The sequence below is a fragment of the Littorina saxatilis genome, linkage group LG9 (genome assembly GCF_037325665.1).
Source record: "Littorina saxatilis isolate snail1 linkage group LG9, US_GU_Lsax_2.0, whole genome shotgun sequence".
NCBI lineage: Eukaryota > Metazoa > Mollusca > Gastropoda > Littorinimorpha > Littorinidae > Littorina > Littorina saxatilis.
Window position 1 is genome coordinate 24,903,345 of NC_090253.1, and position 18,545 is coordinate 24,921,889.

General features: G+C 42.4%; 1 protein-coding gene across 1 annotated transcript in view; it reads right to left on the reverse strand.

Annotated features, from left to right (window-relative positions):
• Positions 1-16,604, reverse strand: part of LOC138975684 (dynein axonemal heavy chain 10-like) — a 186,492-nt gene extending 169,888 nt beyond the window's left edge. Inside the window, exons 1-4 of the mRNA XM_070348421.1 lie at positions 16,307-16,604; positions 14,233-14,322; positions 11,754-11,860; positions 6,606-6,726 (exon numbers count right to left, since the gene is read on the reverse strand). Coding sequence (XP_070204522.1) covers positions 6,606-6,726; positions 11,754-11,860; positions 14,233-14,322; positions 16,307-16,529 — 541 coding nt within the window. The 5' untranslated portion in view covers positions 16,530-16,604. The remainder of the gene's footprint in view (positions 1-6,605; positions 6,727-11,753; positions 11,861-14,232; positions 14,323-16,306) is intronic.
• Between the last annotated feature and the right edge of the window lie 1,941 nt (positions 16,605-18,545).

Sequence of the window (18,545 nt, forward strand, 5' to 3'; positions counted from 1 at the left end):
TGTGTGTTGCCGAACAGAAAAGGCTAGTTATCTCCCTTGTTTTTCTGATAACGTTCGTAAAAGGCTACAGATGTAAATACTTTGATGTAAAGAATAATCCTACAAAGTTTCAATCACATCCGATGAACTTTGTCAAAGATATAAAATGTCTAATTTTTCCTTTGACGCTGACCTGTGACCTTGAAAAAGGTCAAAGGTCAACGAAACCATCGTTAAAGTGTAGAGGTCATTGGAGGTCACGACTAAACAAAATATGAGCCCGATCGCTTTGATAGTTTCCGAGAAAAGTCCAACGTTAAGGTGGTGTCTACGGACGGCCGGCCGGACGGCCGGCCGGACAGACTAACACTGACCGATTACATAGAGTCACTTTTTCTCAAGTGACTCAAAAACACTTACCGTTCAAGGGCTTCTTGTGTGTAAGATCCCGATCGCAAAACATTTGCACAATAAGAAAAGGTTCGCCGAACACCAGTCAAAAACGATTCTTCTTCGGCCATGTTGAAAACGTCGGAAAACGAGTTTGAGTCGAAGGTCAAGAGCGTCAAAACTTCGTGTGCACAAAAGACAAACCACAAACAAAACATAAAATGCCTTAAAATGCATAATGCTGAGACTTTGACTTGTTCCATATTTAATGGTATGTTGTACGTTTATTTTTGTTTTATCTAACCAATCTGTTTATATTCGTCAAAATGTCATTTCAAGTTTTTCCGTGCTCAGGCATTTCTTACGGAAAGACCGGAAATGAATGATATTTCGCATGCATACAAAACCGAAAGTGATGCATCAAAAGGATGCATCAAAAGGATGCATCATTTTCAAAAAGGATGCATCATTTTCGTATCGGATGCATCAGTTTTTGAAAATGATGCATCCTTTTTGAAAATGATGCATCCTTTTGTGAAAATGATGCATCAAATTCTTGGTTTGGGATGCATCAATTTCCTGCATCAGTTGATACGATCCGCGTTCCGTACGAACGAGTCGTTTGACATCAGGGGACGCCACTCAGTTGCTTGGAGGTCATTCATTTTTTGGGGAGCATAGAACATTTCAGTACATGGTTTTTTTTATACCAGTAATTATTACATAAGTGAAACTGTATGCTAACGGGTACATTTCGCACAAATGTAACTCATACTGTTAGTTGCTACTCGATGAAACGGTACAGAGGGTAATCAAATCGTAAAATGCATGGTCGGCGATGAAACCGTCAATACCCCCGAAATGTGCAAAGCCGACACACACACAAAAGTAGATCTAACTCGACCTGTCCACAATTGATCCAAACGCTGGCAGAAAAATGTGCCTTTTCAAACGTTCCAATCTATTCTCGTAACTGACAATATCGTTATTGAAACAATCACAGTGCACTAAGAGATTTATAGAGCAAATCTTGAAAATTATTGAACTCAGCGCTTTGCGCTTCGTTCAATAATTCATTTTCTCGATTTGCACTATAAATCTCTTAGCGCACTGTGATGTATCAATAACTTAAATTGTCAGTAAGTGCTGGTGTCACATGACTGATGTGAACCAGTTGATTGGCTAATGGCGATGCGCTTAAAACTGTTAGCGCACTCTTGGAGTGCGCTAACTTTTGCACAGAGCGTATTCTTCCGCCCTTTGCCTAAGCGAGACTCAGAATTAATGAATGACATGTAGCTTATCTTCTCCACAATACCAAATGACCATAAATTTCCTGCGGCTCAATTAAAGCAAAAGTTTTTTTTCTGACAGATTGCATGTGCCTGTGCCACAGTGAATCCCACTGATCTAAAAATAGAAGCCGCTGTGTCTCATCTCATTTTCGACTTGCATAGATTCTTCTCATATGCTCTGTTAGTGGCATGTAGCTTATTATCTCAATAATATGTCTCAATAACTTAGATTAGAATCATTATTATTCCCCCCTCTGCTTATTTCTCTCTGTAAACTTGTAGGGCTAGTTATTTTTCGGTAACTTACCCAACAACCAAAATCACGTACCCAACAACGGGCCTGAATCCTCGATAGCTCATGGGTAGAGACTGTACACATTGTGGATCTACTTTTTGCGACTCAAAAGTTCAGAACACTCTAATGTACAAAATATACATTTCTGGAGCAAACAATACAGCCATACCGCATTTAAACCAGCAACTACAGGCTTAAACACATGAATCTCAATATAAAATCCATGAGTTTGGTTGTTTTCTGAATTCAGATCTGCCGTGCACAATCGTTTATCGCTAGCAAGATTCCAAGGAAAAGTAACTCTCATACTTTGTCTAGCGACACGAGTAGTTCCCCTTCCAGATTTCGGCTGCATCGACAAGACTGCAATCCGACGGTCAGTTTTCAACAATATTTCATTTTATAAACAGATCACACGCAATCAATTGCAAACATTTAATCAACTTAAAGAACATGCAGCGGTTTCATACACTATTTTGCCCCAGAAAACTGAACTTCATACAGTTTTTAACGTCGGAACACGGGTGTAAAACTTCGTCTGCTAGTCACATTCGAGAAAAGAACATTTCCTGAGCGATACCAAAACATGAACAGAACACACACTTTCTGCCTTTACCGCCACAGCAGAATGACAACATAACTGTGTACTTGATTTTAGTTCAAAACATGGAAACTGACAAGAAGTGTTAACAGAATGGAATGATTTGCACGGAACTATACAACCGCGCATTATTCGATCGCCTGCGCAGGTAGACTGGTTGGGTGAATATGATTCGATCAAACTTTCGCACAAAAACTCCTCTTTTCTTTGAATAACTGAAGAAAGGAGGAATAAAGAGGTTACATACCTCGTCTCGGTGATTATCAAAAATAATGGTCTCAGTTCGCGGTCATGAAAAAGCTCGCTGAAGCTCGCATTTTTCATGATCCGCAAACTTCGACAATTATTTTTGATAATCACTGAGACTCGGCATGTAACCTCTACTTATTACTCAGTTTCTTTCCCAAACTGAGCTTTGGCTAGCCCAGACAAACTATGTATAGTCAAACACTTGAGTGACCTCATTTCTGACACTATGACATCATAACATGAAGTCATCACCAAGAGTCTAGCCAAGACTGTGACCAAATCAAACAATGACATCATAGCTTAATGTGGTCACGACTTTTTTCCATGATAGCTCAGTGGACATTTTCAGTTGTGAAAATCTTCTCCAGCTAACATTTTTATGCTGGGACTCTAAAATTTGATGAAAACAAGCCACATTTTGGTCATGTCTGCTGATTATCAACACCTGTTGACCCCACTGTGACCCCATGTGACGGGGGTCAACCAAACTAGGGTCACGTCGGTAGATTGTCAAAGCCTTGAAGTGTTCAAAGTTGTTCAAAGTTTCAAAGCTCTAACTTCAAAAACGCCTGAAATAACATCAATATTAAGCTATTATGAATCGAACATGAACAGTGACTTGTGACCCCAAAATTGGACGAGGGTCAACAAACTTACGTCAAGTCGGGAGATTATCAAACCCAAGGAGTGTGCATAGTATCAAAGCTCTAGCTTCAAAAACATCCGAGATAACCTCAACGTTAAGATTTTATGAAACGAACATGACCCCGAATTTGACGAGGGTCAACTAAACTGGGGTCACTTCGTGAGATCATCGAACCCTAAAAGTGTGCAAAATATCAGAGGTCTAGCTTTAAAAACTTCAACGTTCAGTTTTTTGTCCATTCACACGGACACATATGAATCCGAATACTCACCAATTACTCAGGAGAGTCAATGAAAGCGAAAAACATCCAGCTTAAATAAATTTGACAAAAAGGTCTCCAGGGGAGGGAATCAACTTGCTGCAAGGTCATAGAGCCACTTACGGTTTTTGTCTCCCTTGCTACAGTCTTGATTTTAGTGTGTAGTTAGTTGTCCGTAAGACGTACAGTCAAGGTGGTCAAATGAGTGGAAACTCGAAATAGCGGACCCTCATTTTCGGGATACCGACAGATCTGTGTAGTTAAAGCTGTTGAGTGCTTCGGTGTCTTTAATTTTTAGCGATTCATTCGTCTCGCGTGCGCGATCCTGTTCACCGCTTTTACATTGGATACAAATAAAATTTAAGTTGAGAGGTTTAATCACAGGTCCTGAGGGCCGATCCCACCTTATTTTGAGTCCACTGGCCTAGTCCACCTTTCTCCCTGATAGATTTGCTATCAAGGGTCAAGGCCTCTTCTTAAAGGGACGCTATCCACACCGAGAATGCTTACATCGAAGGGGATTCTACTTATTTCAAGTGTTGAAGGAATAAGTGTCGAATCTAAAATTCTTAAATTGAACACATGCCAAAAATCAACAGCCAGGTTGGATACTGATCTTGAATTTTAGCGTGTTAAATTCATAGCTCAGAATCCAGTGACATTCTTTACTTATTTTTTGATAAAAAGTCCATGTAGGCAAGCCAAAGAACATTTGTCGTGAAATTAATTGACGGATTGAGCTCCAAACTTAAGCATAATTAATTAATTTGGTTGTTCGATTCAATCGACGAAAATGCACCGAAAATGGCGTGCATTGTCACGATGGGACATCATTTACACGAAAGACTTGTCTCCCTTTTCCGCTCCTACGGATAATTCCTTCTTTGACCCATGTAAACGGAATGCATTCGTACAGTTCATCGGAGTTCATTCCGTAACTTCAAAAGGGGTCTATGTTATGATTACAAGTGCAGGTTCTACAAATTTGGAGACTTAAATGCCTCGGAATTATGAATTTAACACGCTAAAGTTCAAGATTACCCGAAGTACAATCAGCCAAATCCGACATTTCATTAAAAAAAATAAAATAATCCCACTCTGCACATAAGCCACACTCGTTGTTGATGATGTGTCGATCGATATAAGTGAAAAGATGCTCTGATTCCACAGGAAAGTCTGGACACATCTACTCTTCAAACAAGAAGGGCAAAGCCCATACGACTCACATGCTTGACCTTGACAGCAATGACATCATACACTAAGAACTGCTTTACACATTTTTCCTACCAAAATACATGTGACCTTGACCCAAGGTCAAGGTCATCCAAGGTCATGCAACACAAAGCTGTTAATTCAAGACATAGGAAGTACAATGGTGCTTATATATTGGCTCTTTCTACCATGAGATATGGTCACTTTTAGTGGTTCACTACCTTATTTTGGTCACATTTCATAAGGGTCAAAGTGACCTTGACCATGATCATATGTGACCAAATGTGTCTCATGATGAAAGCATAACATGTGCCCCACATAATTTTTAAGTTTGAAACAGTTATCTTCCATAGTTCAGAGTCAAGGTCACTTCAAAATATGTATACAATCCAACTTTGAAGAGCTCCTGTGACCTTGACCTTGAAGCAAGGTAAACCAAACTGGTATCAAAAGATGGGGCTTACTTTGCCCTATATATCATATATAGGTGAGGTATTGAATCTCAAAAACTTCAGAGAAAATGGGAAAAATGTGAAAAATAGCTGTTTTTTAGGCAACATTTATGGCCCCTGCGACCTTGACCTTGAAGCAAGGTCAAGATGCTATGTATGTTTTTTGGGGCCTTGTCATCATACACCATCTTGCCAAATTTGGTACTGATAGACTGAATAGTGTCCAAGAAATATCCAACGTTAAAGTTTTCCGGACGTCCGGACGTCCGGACGGACGTCCGGACGTCCGGACGGACGGACGGACGACTCGGGTGAGTACATAGACTCACTTTTGCTTCGCATGTGAGTCAAAAAACGTTAAGGACCGGTCATAAAATGTTCACAATCTTTAAAATATTCACAAAAAATCAAGGGTTTGACAACTTGATTGAAACGTCACTTTTTTTTGTATGGCGTTTAACATGATCGTGTACGCGGAAGGACGGTACGCCATTATATTTTCTGACGTTCATCGTGAAGGGTATTTTATTGTATTTGTATTTGTATTCGTCTTGTAGAGTGAAGAATGCATGTGCGTGTGTGGGTTGTTCAAGTACAGGGTGACTCCCAAAAATGTCACACATAAAAATTCAAAAAAATTCTACATCTGGACAACGAATTACTTCATAATTATTTGGTAGACATTAGATTCAGCCGATGCATTATCACATCACAAAGTTTCACGTTTAAAGGTCACATGCTCTGATTTGTGTGCTCTTTCGAAAACAAATATCCAAACTCAGGGATCGACTCAAAACAAGGTGGTTTGACATTGAGGGGTAGCCACACTCGCCCTATTTAAACCCCCCAGATTGGTTGTAATTAATGTCTTCAGGCCACCGATGCCATGGGGTGTTTGTGTACACTTAGACCTTCAGATTTCCCAAAAGGTAAAAGTCTGGAAGGTTTAAATCGGATGAGATTGGGGACTGCTCAATGTCGAACCTCCTACTGTTGAGTCGATCGGCCCATTTTGGTTTTATTTCGAAAGAACAAAAAAGTCAAACCAATTGACCTACACATTTCACACTTCGTGTTATGATCATGCATAAGCTGAAGTTAATAACACACTAAATATGAACTGATTCGCTCAACACATGTAGACGTTAGTAGCATTTGTATTGGTGGCATGTTTCGGTAGTTACCCTGTAAAGGACTTCGGAACAGCACTGGGACAGCCGTACTCACCTGGCACAGAGCCCTTTGAGGTCCTGAGGAACCAGACATATGGCTGGTCATAGTGCTCTTGGGGCAGGTGGTTATGGACCATGAAGACGTCATACACCCAGAACACGTGGATCTCAATTTTCTGCACACAAATCCAAGAACAAAGAGAATGCCAACGTTCCAAAAACAAAACACAAGAAAGGTGAGTTGTTGGAACGTTTGTTATTAAAAAACATAATTATTGTTTTGTCAATTACAAACGTTCCAACAAATTACCTTTCTCTGCAAACAGTTGTGGTTATCTATCTATATCTATATACGGCTTGTGTGTGTCTGTCTGTCTGTGTATTCGCGATGCACGGCCAAAGTTCTCGATGGATCTGCTTCAAATTTGGTGGGCATATTCAGGTAGACCCCGGACACAATCTGGTCGATGAAAATGTTCAACACGTGCTCTCAGCGCCCAGCGCTGAACCGATTTTGGTTTTTCTGTACATCCATTCCCATTAACTCTTCCTTATCTTCTCCAGTGTTTTGCGCGTTTATCTCCCTTCCTTCGTGTGTGCGCCGGCGAAGCGGGCGCACACCCGGCAAAGCCGGCGAAGCGGGTATTCATCTAGTTATATATATATATAGGCTCGTGAGTCCCTTGATATTCATCCGCTGGGTCTTAACTGAAATACAAGCCATATAAAAAAGCACTCGTGTTGTAACCTCTCTCTATATATATAAATCTTAAGCCGACCAAATGTCGCCCTAAAGCCCCCATTTTACAACACTTTTGATTTAGGGCGACCGAAGGTCGGTCGCCCTAAGTTTTGGCGCCTTTTCTCCAATTCCATTGGCCTGACAACATTGACCCCATGCGCTATCGAGGAGACAGTGCCTAATGTATCTTGCTTGTAAATCGCATCAAGTTGGGATTTACCGTTTGAGCACAAAATTGAATACGTGATTTTGAGACTTAGGCCGTCCTTTGCCAAAAAGGGTCTTCAGACAACCACGTTACTTATACAAATATTTTTTTTTAACTGAGTGTAAACATATCATCATCATTAAGGCGACGATGTAAAACAACTATATCTTAATCTTGACTGATTTTCACAGTCAATTCATGACTCTTTGGTGTAGGTCACTTAGCAAATGTAATTACAAAATTTGCTTTAAAAACAACGGATATAGCACTGGTAGCCATAAAACCTCTTTTTACAATGGTCGCCCTATAGGCGGATTTATACTTCTATTCTCTATATCAATTTTCTGCACACAATTTGGTTGTCATACAGTTATATCTGGATTTCAATTTTCTGCACACAGTTTTGGTTGTCATACAATTTTATCTGGATCTTAATTCTCTGCACACAGTTTAGGTTGTCATACATTTATATCTGGATCTCAATTCTCTGCACATAGTTTTGGTTGTCATACATTTATATCTGGATCTCAATTCTCTGCACACAGTTTTGGTCGTCATACATTTATATCTGAATCTCAATTCTCTGCACACAGGTTTGGTTGTCATACAATTTTATCTGGATCTCAATTCTTCGCACACAGTTTTGATTGTCATACATTAATATCTGGATCTCAATTCTCTGCACACAGTTTTGGTCGTCATACATTAATATCTGGATCTCAATTCTCTGCACACAGTTTTGGTCGTCATACATTTATATCTGGATCTCAATTTTCTGCACACAGTTTTGATTGTCATACATTTATATCTAGATCTCAATTCTCTGCACACAGTTTTGGTTGCCATACATTAATATCTGGATCTCAATTCTCTGCACACAGTTTTGGTTGCCATACATTAATATCTGGATCTCAATTCTCTGCACACAGTTTTGGTCGTCATACATTTATATCTGGATCTCAATTCTCTGCACACAGTTTTGGTCGTCATACATTTATATCTGGATCTCAATTCTCTGCACACAGTTTTGGTTGTCATACATTCATATCTGGATCTCAATTCTCTGCACACAGTTTTGGTCGTCATACATTCATATCTGGATCTCAATTCTCTGCACACAGTTTTGGTTGTCATACATTCATATCTGGATCTCAATTCTCTGCACACAGTTTTGGTTGTCATACATTTATATCTGGATCTCAATTCTCTGCACACAGTTGTGCTCATACAGTTATATGAATCAGAGCGCGCACAAGTATACACGCATGCATGCGTGCGTACTCATATGCGCACGCATTAACGCATATTCGCACGCACACACGTACGCACACGCACGCACGCACGCACGCAAACACACAAACACACACTCTCTCACACACACACAAACACACACACACACACACACACACACACACAGAAAGCAAAGGGGGCGGGGGTGGGACACACACGCACACACTCTTTTCTTAGTTGTCTTAATATTTCATGAAAACCTTATGTGAACCACACATGGAATGCGATCCACTCGTCAAGCGGTTATAAAAAAAACCTTTTTATTTTTACAAATACAATGTTATATCTATTTTTCGTATGATTACGATCCCACTTCCTGGTAAAATAGAGTGGAGACTGCCGATCTGGGGACCCCCAGCGCCACTTTGAGAGCGGCTCTTTCTACTCTTTCAAGCTTTACCCACTGACTGTCTGGAGCTGCAAAGAAAGCCTCTTGGCCGTAGCTGAGGCGCGACCGAACAAGGGCACGGACAAGATGGATCAATGGTTTTCCGGCTGCCCACGACTCTCTGCTCAGAACCTTTATCAGGTTTAGAGAGCGTTGAGCTTTTCTCTCAAGTAAGTCTATGTGTGGGTCCCAACTGAGAGAGCTTGTGAATGTCACTCCCAAGAACTTGGTTTTTTCTGCTGGCACCAGCTGCACCCCATTTATGGTAATGGAACATGTCCTTTTGACAAGCTGCACTCCTGTGAAGGCCATGAACACGTTTTTTTCGGTAGATAGCTCAAAGGCCTTGGCTGCCACTGAAAGAGGAATGCCATCTCAGATGTGCACAACTGGCTGTCAGAATACACTGTGTCCCAAACACGGCAGTGGAAGTATTTACCCCAGACATGGGAGATACCGACCACATGCAATACAAAGCTCTTGAATCCAAGACTCATACATACCAAACAGTGCTCCCAATATACAACCATGTGAAGGGCATATGGGAACCGAGTGGCCTGTCCAAGGAAAAGCTGGTTACAGGTGGTACTCTTCCTTACCCTCCATGGCTGCTTGAAGCCCCAAATCTGATCATGGACTATGGAGACGGCCTCAAAAAGGCAGAAGACCCAATGCTGCTAGCCACAGTTGCAAAAGAAAAGATCGATCAACGATTTAAAAGCCACCTGCAGGTCTTCACAGATGGTTCGATCCTGCAGTCAGGGGAGGCTGGGTGTGCCTTGTCGATTCCTGGACTTGATATAACACGAAAATACAAGCTAAACAAGGGGATCAGCATCTTCTCTGCAGAGTTATTTGCTATCTACATGGCCTGCACACTGATAAACGATCTGCCAACCCCACCTCTGAGGGTGGTCATCCTTACGGACTCAAAATCCTCGTTGCAAGCACTTGCATATGGCACCAAGAACAGACGAGAGATGCAAACTGAAATTCATTTCTTAGCCCACCAAATTATGACAAAAGGAACAGACTTTTCCCTCATGTGGCTGCCATCCCCCACAGGAATCCGGGGAAATGAAATGGCGGACAGAGCAGCAAAAGCAGCGGCTATGTCAACCATGCCAGTGACAGACATTCGGCTCTCCTGCCAGGAAGCCAAACTGCTGCTAGCCAAGCTAAAAAGAGAGGAAAGAGAGCAGACACTGTCACAAACATGTGAAGAGAGAGGATGGATACACCTCCCCTACAATAGGAAAGGGCACCACCTCCCACTCCCCCCGAGACCCATGAGCCTGTTGCGTAGCTTGAGCACGGTCAGCAGCCGCATCTACTGGGACAAGGTAGTCTGTCAGTGTGGTAAGATTGGACACCTCACACACGTGTTTGAAGGTTGTGACACTCTCAAGGAAGAGATGTCTTGTCTCATCCGCTACAGAAGGGAGAATGCTCTCAGTCTGGGAGACTTTCTCCGCCCACACCCATCACTCGGAGAGAAACCGATGATGGTCTTGGTCACCAATCTGTTCACCTCAACTGTTGCGAGCTGGTTCTAGTGTGCTTGCAGCAGACCCAGCACAGCACAGATCCACTTCTGGAATCTTAAGCTAAATGTGTCCCAAGACACACATTTTGTAGTCCTGGAATCCTGAAAGGCAGAGGCCCCAACCTACAGGTTTGCTTCCATACCAAAAACGCCTCCAGACACGGGAACTTGGGAGCGGAGGCAACAGCTCCGCTTGAACCTCAGAAACCAAATGTGCCTCCAGACACAGGGATCCCTTAGACGGCCGAGGCTGTGGCCTCTAAAGTTCTCTTGTACCAAACCGCCTCCTGACTCTGCATCAGATTGCTTGCGCTGGCATCTGCTTACATAGACCCACATTAAGTCACCACCGAGTGGTAGACACAGACGACATTTGATAGCACTGACTGCCAGCTTCACAGTACCGGTTATGCGTACCCCTAGCGCGGCTCTGCTTGGGTGGGAATGTTCTGAGCAAAACACTATGTGTTACTCCATACCCCCCGCCCTCCATGGAACTTCTTGACCCCAACAAATTGGGGGGGGGGAGGGGGAGTTTGCCCAGTCGGTAGAGGCGCTGGCTTTAAAACCGGTTGTTACTATCAGCGTGGGTTCAACCCCCAAGTTCGGCGCGGGATGTGTGTCCCAGAGTCAACTTTGTGCAGACTCTCCTCGGTGTCCGAACACCCCCGTGTGCACGCATGCGCACGATAAAGATCCCAGGGTCACAGCGAAAGCCTCAGGCCTTGGAAACACGAATACATGCATGCAAAAATATGAAGCCCGGGTGTCCGTTCGGCCAACAGCCAATAAAGTAACCATTTGAGCACTGACCCAAGACGACCCAACCCGGTCCCTAGCCCATTTAAGGTCTCCTCTAGCAGCCGGCAGCCAGCTGTCTACATCCCCCCCGCATTTTTATTTTTTATTTTCATTCAAAGCCGGGTTTTCCCGTGTAACATGCCCCTAATGGCTTTGCCGTGAGGGCGTAACACTTACATTTTCTCTCGTATGATTACGAATCTACAGTGATGCAGAACCTATACTTACGGTGAGTTTTTCCTGGGGCTCTTCAATGATCTCTGGCGGTGTTGGCGGTCTTTTCTTTTTCTTCTTCTTCCCCTTGCCTTTTCCCCCCTTGCCTTTGCCTTTCTTCTCTGGTGCGTGAGTAGCAGAGGTTGTATGGTTGAAACAAGCAAGCAAGAGCGAACAGTCAAAAACACAAACATATCAGTACGCAAACACGCTTGCGTACGCAGGCACATATACATACACACACACACACACACACACACACACACACACACACACACACACACACACACACACACACACACACACACACGTACTCACGCATACAAGTACGCACGCTCGCAAGCACACATACACGCACACACACACACACACACACACACACACACACACACACATTATCTTTCCTTTCAACCACCGAAACAGCCCTTTAGCTAATTATCCATCGTGTATGCCCACAGCGCGTCTGGCCAGCAGGCCTTCCAACCGACAATTCATCCATCCATACTTATTTCCATTCTTTCGTCCGTCCTCCAATCCATCCATCCATCGATGTATTCACTCACACGAACACACACATACAGACAGCCGGTGTAAAAGGAGACAAGTCGCGTAAGGCGAAATTACTACATTTAGTCAAGCTGTTGAAGTCACAGAATGAAACTGAACGCACTGCATTTTTTTAAACTGAGACAATACAGCTTCGTACGTCATCCCCACGGCAGTTTTCCCGTGCAACACGAAGTGAAATTGACGAGGCAGAATAGCGGTAAGCAATAAAGCGCGCTTTTCTGTATTCTTTTGAACTTTCTGAGCTTGTTTTAAATAAAACACGATATCTATATGGTTTTAGAATTAGGAAATGATAAAGAATAACACGAAACCCTTTTTGGATCGATTTCTTACATTTTAATGGTAGAACTAATTAATCTAATTTCGTTAATTGTGATCACATTTTAAGAGTAAACATAACATATGTATATATTTTTAGATTCAGAATTTGATGAAGAATACGATGCAATCAGATTTGAATCTGTTTGGGACAATTTCATTTCAATGACAACTTTAATGAGCAAACTAATTGATCAATTTTTAAGCCTCCACGCTGAAATGCAATACCAAAGTCCGAGCTTTGTCGGAGATTACTCGACCAAAATGTCAACCAATTTGGTTTAAAAATGAGGGCGTGACAGTGCCGCCTCAAGTTTCACGAAATGCCGGATATGACGTCATCGAAGACATTTATATAAAAAAAGAACAAATGGTCTGGGGATATCATACCCAGGAACTCTCATGTGATGTTTCATGAAGATCGGTCCATAAGTTTTCTGTGAACTGATCTATACACACACACACACACACACACACACACACACACACACACACACACACACATACACCACGACCCTCGTCTCGATTCCCCCTCTATATATGTTAAAACATTTAGTCAAAACTTTTTTTATATTTTAAAAATTTTTTTTTAATATTTTTATTCAATTAATAAAACACAAGATAACAAATATGGTAACTGTATTTTCTGTTTGCACACATACTCTCTCATTTACATGCGGTTCAGAAAAACTTGTACATTATACAAAAGGACTAAAAATAGTCATACGTGAAAAAAATATACGTGTCAACATGTGTAGCACATTTAGTCAAAACTTGATTAAATGTAAAAACATGTCCACTGGGAAAAAGAGTCACACGAAACACCACAGACGGACATTTTATTCCTGGAATTTGAGCGGAATACCTTTCCTAGTACAGAAAGTCCAAGCCTATATTTTGCGGTTGGACTTTTGGGCTCCTGGGAGACATCTTTTTCTTTTACAAGGTGTCCTAGTTGTTCGCTCTCCGCCGCGTTAGAAATAAAGACTCATTTTCCATAGTCCGCCTGACTTTGAATCAGGCAGACACTTAATTCACTCTGGTGTAACACGAGAAAATTACTCCCACGAGATTTTACTCCGGATCGGATTAAGCATTTTGTACGAAAAATGTACGCCATTTACGAAAAAAGTACTCCCCAATAACACGAGAAAATTACTCCCCACGACAGGTGTGTTCCGAGTAAACATTTCGTACGACAATGTTATTCCTCTGAAGAATAAATAACGAATAGATTACTCCACCCTAACACGAGCAACTTACTGCCCACGCCAGGTGTACGCAACTTTTACTCCCTTGTCCCCTGTTAGTCCTGGTGGTGGAAGGGGTGGAGGGAGGGGTAGGGCGACATTCGTTTGCGTGAGATCACATATTGGCATTATCCCTTCGCCCGCATACCATTTTTGCGTACGAGATTTGTACTGGAAGCAAACATTTGGGGAGTCAAATTTCGTGGAGGGAGTATTTTTTTCTTTGCTTGGGGAGTTCGTTTCTCGTACGACAGGTGTACTAGGAGTAACAAATTTCGTACGAAATTTTTACTGCGGAGTCAATTTTTCGTGGAGTAAAAATTTCGTGTTACACCGGCGTGTATCTATAGACTGACCTTTTCGGGGCGCAGAGGCGGAGGCCAGGGACTCATCTCCGTCAGTGGATTTCATGGAGTGTTGAGATGACACCGGTGCTGGTTCAGGATCTGTCATACACGATGACAGGTTAGTTGATGTGTCTTGTTGTTGACAACACATTTTTGATAACAAACAGAAAAGGAGAGAGAAAAAGAGACAGTGGAAACAAGTTTGGAGAAAGTGCAGAGGAAACGAAGTGAAAGCGATAACCAGGAGACCAGAACAAGTCAAATGCGTGTCGTTTGACGATTATTTTATTTTCGGAAGAGGGTGGGGGGGCGAGTGTGTGTGTGTGTGTGTGTGTGTGTGTGTGTGTGTGTATATGTGTGTGTGTGTGTGTGTGTGTGTATGTGTGTGTGTGTGTGTGTGTGTGAGAGAGAGAGAGACTGACGGACGGACAGACAGACAGACACACACACAGACAGACAGACAGACACAGACAGACAGCCAGACAGACAGCCAGACAGACAGGCAGACAGACAGACAGACAGACAGACAGAGATAATAGAACACATTTGGAAAAAGAACAGAAACAATGGGACGAAAGCAAGAAAAGTAATCAACAAGAATGAGAGGAGGAAAAGACAAAGTAAGTGTTTAGGGTTGGAGCGGGGTGGCTAGTTATCTAGAGTTCTTCGGAGTCAAAGATGGAGAGTGTACACACTATTTAAGTATACACAAACGTAGATGTGACCCTCCACCACGAAATGAGTCGCATGTCACCTCGCGCGGTTCTGCGCTAGGTTCAATATAAGTCCGGGGAGTGTCTGGTAACAGTGTGAGGGTCACCTTAGTCACAGGCTTATAACTCAAACAGTTTTCGCTCTTTTCTAAAACGGGTTTTCACCACTGGATAGAGCATAAAAAACTCTTTAGGACAATGTAATAATATGAAAATCATGCAAAGGTGACATGTATGCGACTCATTCCGTGGTGGAGGGTCACAAATAAGGAGCAAACAAAACAAAGCAAAAACGCAAAAATACAATTGGCTGAAAAGTGAAGTATGCCAAGCTGGAGGTCTGAGCCAAAGCGGGCAGGTTATTCCATAATGAGGGAAAAGTAATCATGTGTTGTTGGAATTTGCCTGACGCCACGCCGCATGCGCAAATGCTGTCATTAAAATTTGAAAGAGTAAAGAGACAAAGACCAAGACCACTTTTAAAGACTTGTTAGCTCAAAAGCCTTTGCAGTTTATATGGCCAATGTCTCTACATTGATTGTTTGTTTGTTTGTTTGCTTAACGCCCAGCCGACCACGAAGGGCCATATCAGAGCGGTGCTGCTTTGACATATAACGTGCGCCACACACAAGACAGAAGTCGCAGCACAGGCTTCATGTCTCACCCAGTCACATTATTCTGACACCGGACCAACCAGTCCTAGCACTAACCCCATAATGCCAGACGCCAGGCGGAGCAGCCACTAGATTGCCAATTTTAAAGTCTTAGGTATGACCCGGCCGGGGTTCGAACCCACGACCTCCCGATCACGGGGCGGACGCCTTACCACTAGGCCAACCGTGCCGGTGTCTCTACATTGATTCATATTTGTCCTTATTTCTCCTAAGTGTTTGAGGCTGTCCTTGATTGAACCCGAAGTTGACTCCTCGAAGACTTTGCGAAGTATTTGTTTTACGACAATTCAGTGCCACAGCTGTGTGCAGCGAGCTTCGTGAAGTGAGAGTTCGCGAAGTCAACTTTACCGAATTTATTTCAGGCTTCTTTATTTCTTGGTGTTATTTTTGCTGCCCTGACCACAGGCGGAAGGTATCGTTCACTGGACCACCACTATCATAGTAAGACTTACTATGAATAGTATGATAGTGGTGGTCCAGTGAACGATACCTTCCGCCTATGATAGTGGTGGTCCAGTGAACGATACCTTCTGCCTGTGCCCTGACACCGGTTTCTTGTCCCGTACCGGTGTGCTCTCACGTTTCAGGCTTCTGTTCAGAGTAGTTGTTGCTTGCCTGATAATCAGACTGTAATTTGCTACATGTCACATTATCGCAGACTGCATTTTACTACTGAGCTCGGCGTCCCAAACTTACCGTATTCAACGGTCACTTCTCTCTCTTCCTTTCGCACGATTTTGTAAAATAAAACCATGTCCTCCTCTTGGGAAGGCGTGTCGTTGAGAAATCTGAGGAGACGTCTTCCCTCATCTCCATTGTCGCGGTCTAAAAAGTCTTCAAACCGTTCATAGTCAGAGTCTGGCATATTCAGACCTTGAAAAACCTTGGTCTGAATCCAAGCAATTCTTGGGTCGTTCATTTTGTAAACTGCTCTGTCCGCTATTCAACGTTGTGTGAAAAGTGGTGTGAGCAGTCCGTAGGTATCGGAAATGGTTGGAACCAGACACGAATTGCTTGTGTCATACATATGACGTCATGTGTATCTACGAAAAGCGATGACGTCAAGTAATTACATTGGAGCTCGTGCGTAAGGTCTCAATATGTGCGGTCTACTTCTATTATGAGTTATTTCTTGCTATTTCTTTCTTTCTCTCTTTCTTTACTGAACATTTATATGTTGGAAGCTTCCAGCTTTAAAAACATCAGTGCAATTTTGTGTCACAGTTATAGGTTTGTAAGGATATAAAGAAATTGTTCTTGGATTGTTGTTGTTCTTGTTGTTCTTGTAATCAATACTCACACACTAATACAATAATGTCCCCAAAGTTCAGTCATATGACGTTTATAAATATTATAACTCAAATGTTGTTATTCTTCTTTCTTCGAATTTGTTCGTGGCCATATTTTCGAGCTGTGCATAGTTTTATTACGGGAAAAACACGTTTGACCGTTACTTTTGGCGACGCAGCATTATAGGCTAAAGAATCGTATGATTTCAGTTAGGGTTTTTGTCACGATTTCAAATTGGATCCGGGTGCACAGAGGACTAAAAGGGATTGAAGCGTGCACACAAAAACTATCATTGGCTACTGTCTGAATTGGATTGACTTTATTCAACAAAGATAAAGATTTAGTCTAAGGCTGGGCCTTTCCTTACCTTTATCCTTGAAACAAACAAACCAACCAAACAAACAATCGAAAAAGTTAAATAAAGAATAGAAGTAGGTAACATAAAACAGTGTGAGTGTGTGTGTGTGTATGTGTGTGTGTGTGTGTGTGTGCGTGTGCGTGTGCGTGTGTGTGTGCGTGTGTGTGTGTGTGTGTATGTGTGTGTGTGTGTGCTTGCGTGCGTTTGTGTGCTTGTGTGCGTGCGTACGTGCGCAGGCGCGCGCGCGTGTGTGTGTGTGTGTGTGTGTGTGTGTGTGTGAGGGTGTGTGTGTGTGTTTGTTTGTGTGTGTGTTTGTGCGCGGGCGTGCGTCTGTGAATGCGTGTGTTTATCAATGTGACTTGCAAGCGCTAATCTTTGCACTACCTGCTTCACTTGGAACCAGGAACTTCAAACTGGTGAAAAACAGGGTCGTGTGTTGCACCGAAAGAACTATAGTTACACTGACTACAAAAAGTAACTCGTGCATCAAAACCGACTCTTTCAGCTGTACTTGATAAGGAGTAACCGATCTACAAACAGGCCAGGCAAAATAAATCTCTGTCCGCTCACAAGAACAAGATGACAATAACAACAAACACAATACAATACAATTTTGTTTTCCACAGAAACCAAACCAAACGAATACATGAAGATGGAACGGTTTTGACCTCCGGTTCATTGTTGACAACCTAGAATACTAACAAAAGCAAAAAGGAGAGAGAGAGAGAAGAGAGAGAGAGAGAGAGAGACAGACAGACAGAGACAGAGAGAGAGAGAGAGAGAGAGAGAGAGAGGAGAGAGAGCGAGAGAGAAGAGAGAGAGAGAAAGAAGAGAGAGAGAGAGATAGAAAAGAGAGAGAGAGACAGAGAGAGAGAGAGAGAGAGAGAGACACAGAGAGAGAGAGAGAGAGAGAGAGAGAGAGAGAGAGAGAGAGAGAGAGAGAGAGAGATCAGAAATATGTGTCGCTCTCCCACTCCCTAAAACGCTTGGTTTATAGAAATACACATATGAGTTTGACTTCTTCAGCAAGAATGTAGAGTTGTAAATATTGTATTGTATTGTATCGTATTGTATTGTATTGTATTTTATTGCATTGTTTTGTATTGTATCGTATCGTATCGTATCGTATCGTATCGTATCGTATCGTATCGTTTTGTATCATTTTGTATCGTATAGTGTAGTGTAATTTAGAAACAGGTACGGTATTTTTTGGAGGTGAGTATACATACACTCCCAAACAGGATAGGATTTAGCAAGTTTGTATATAACATGATAAGAGAAACGCAT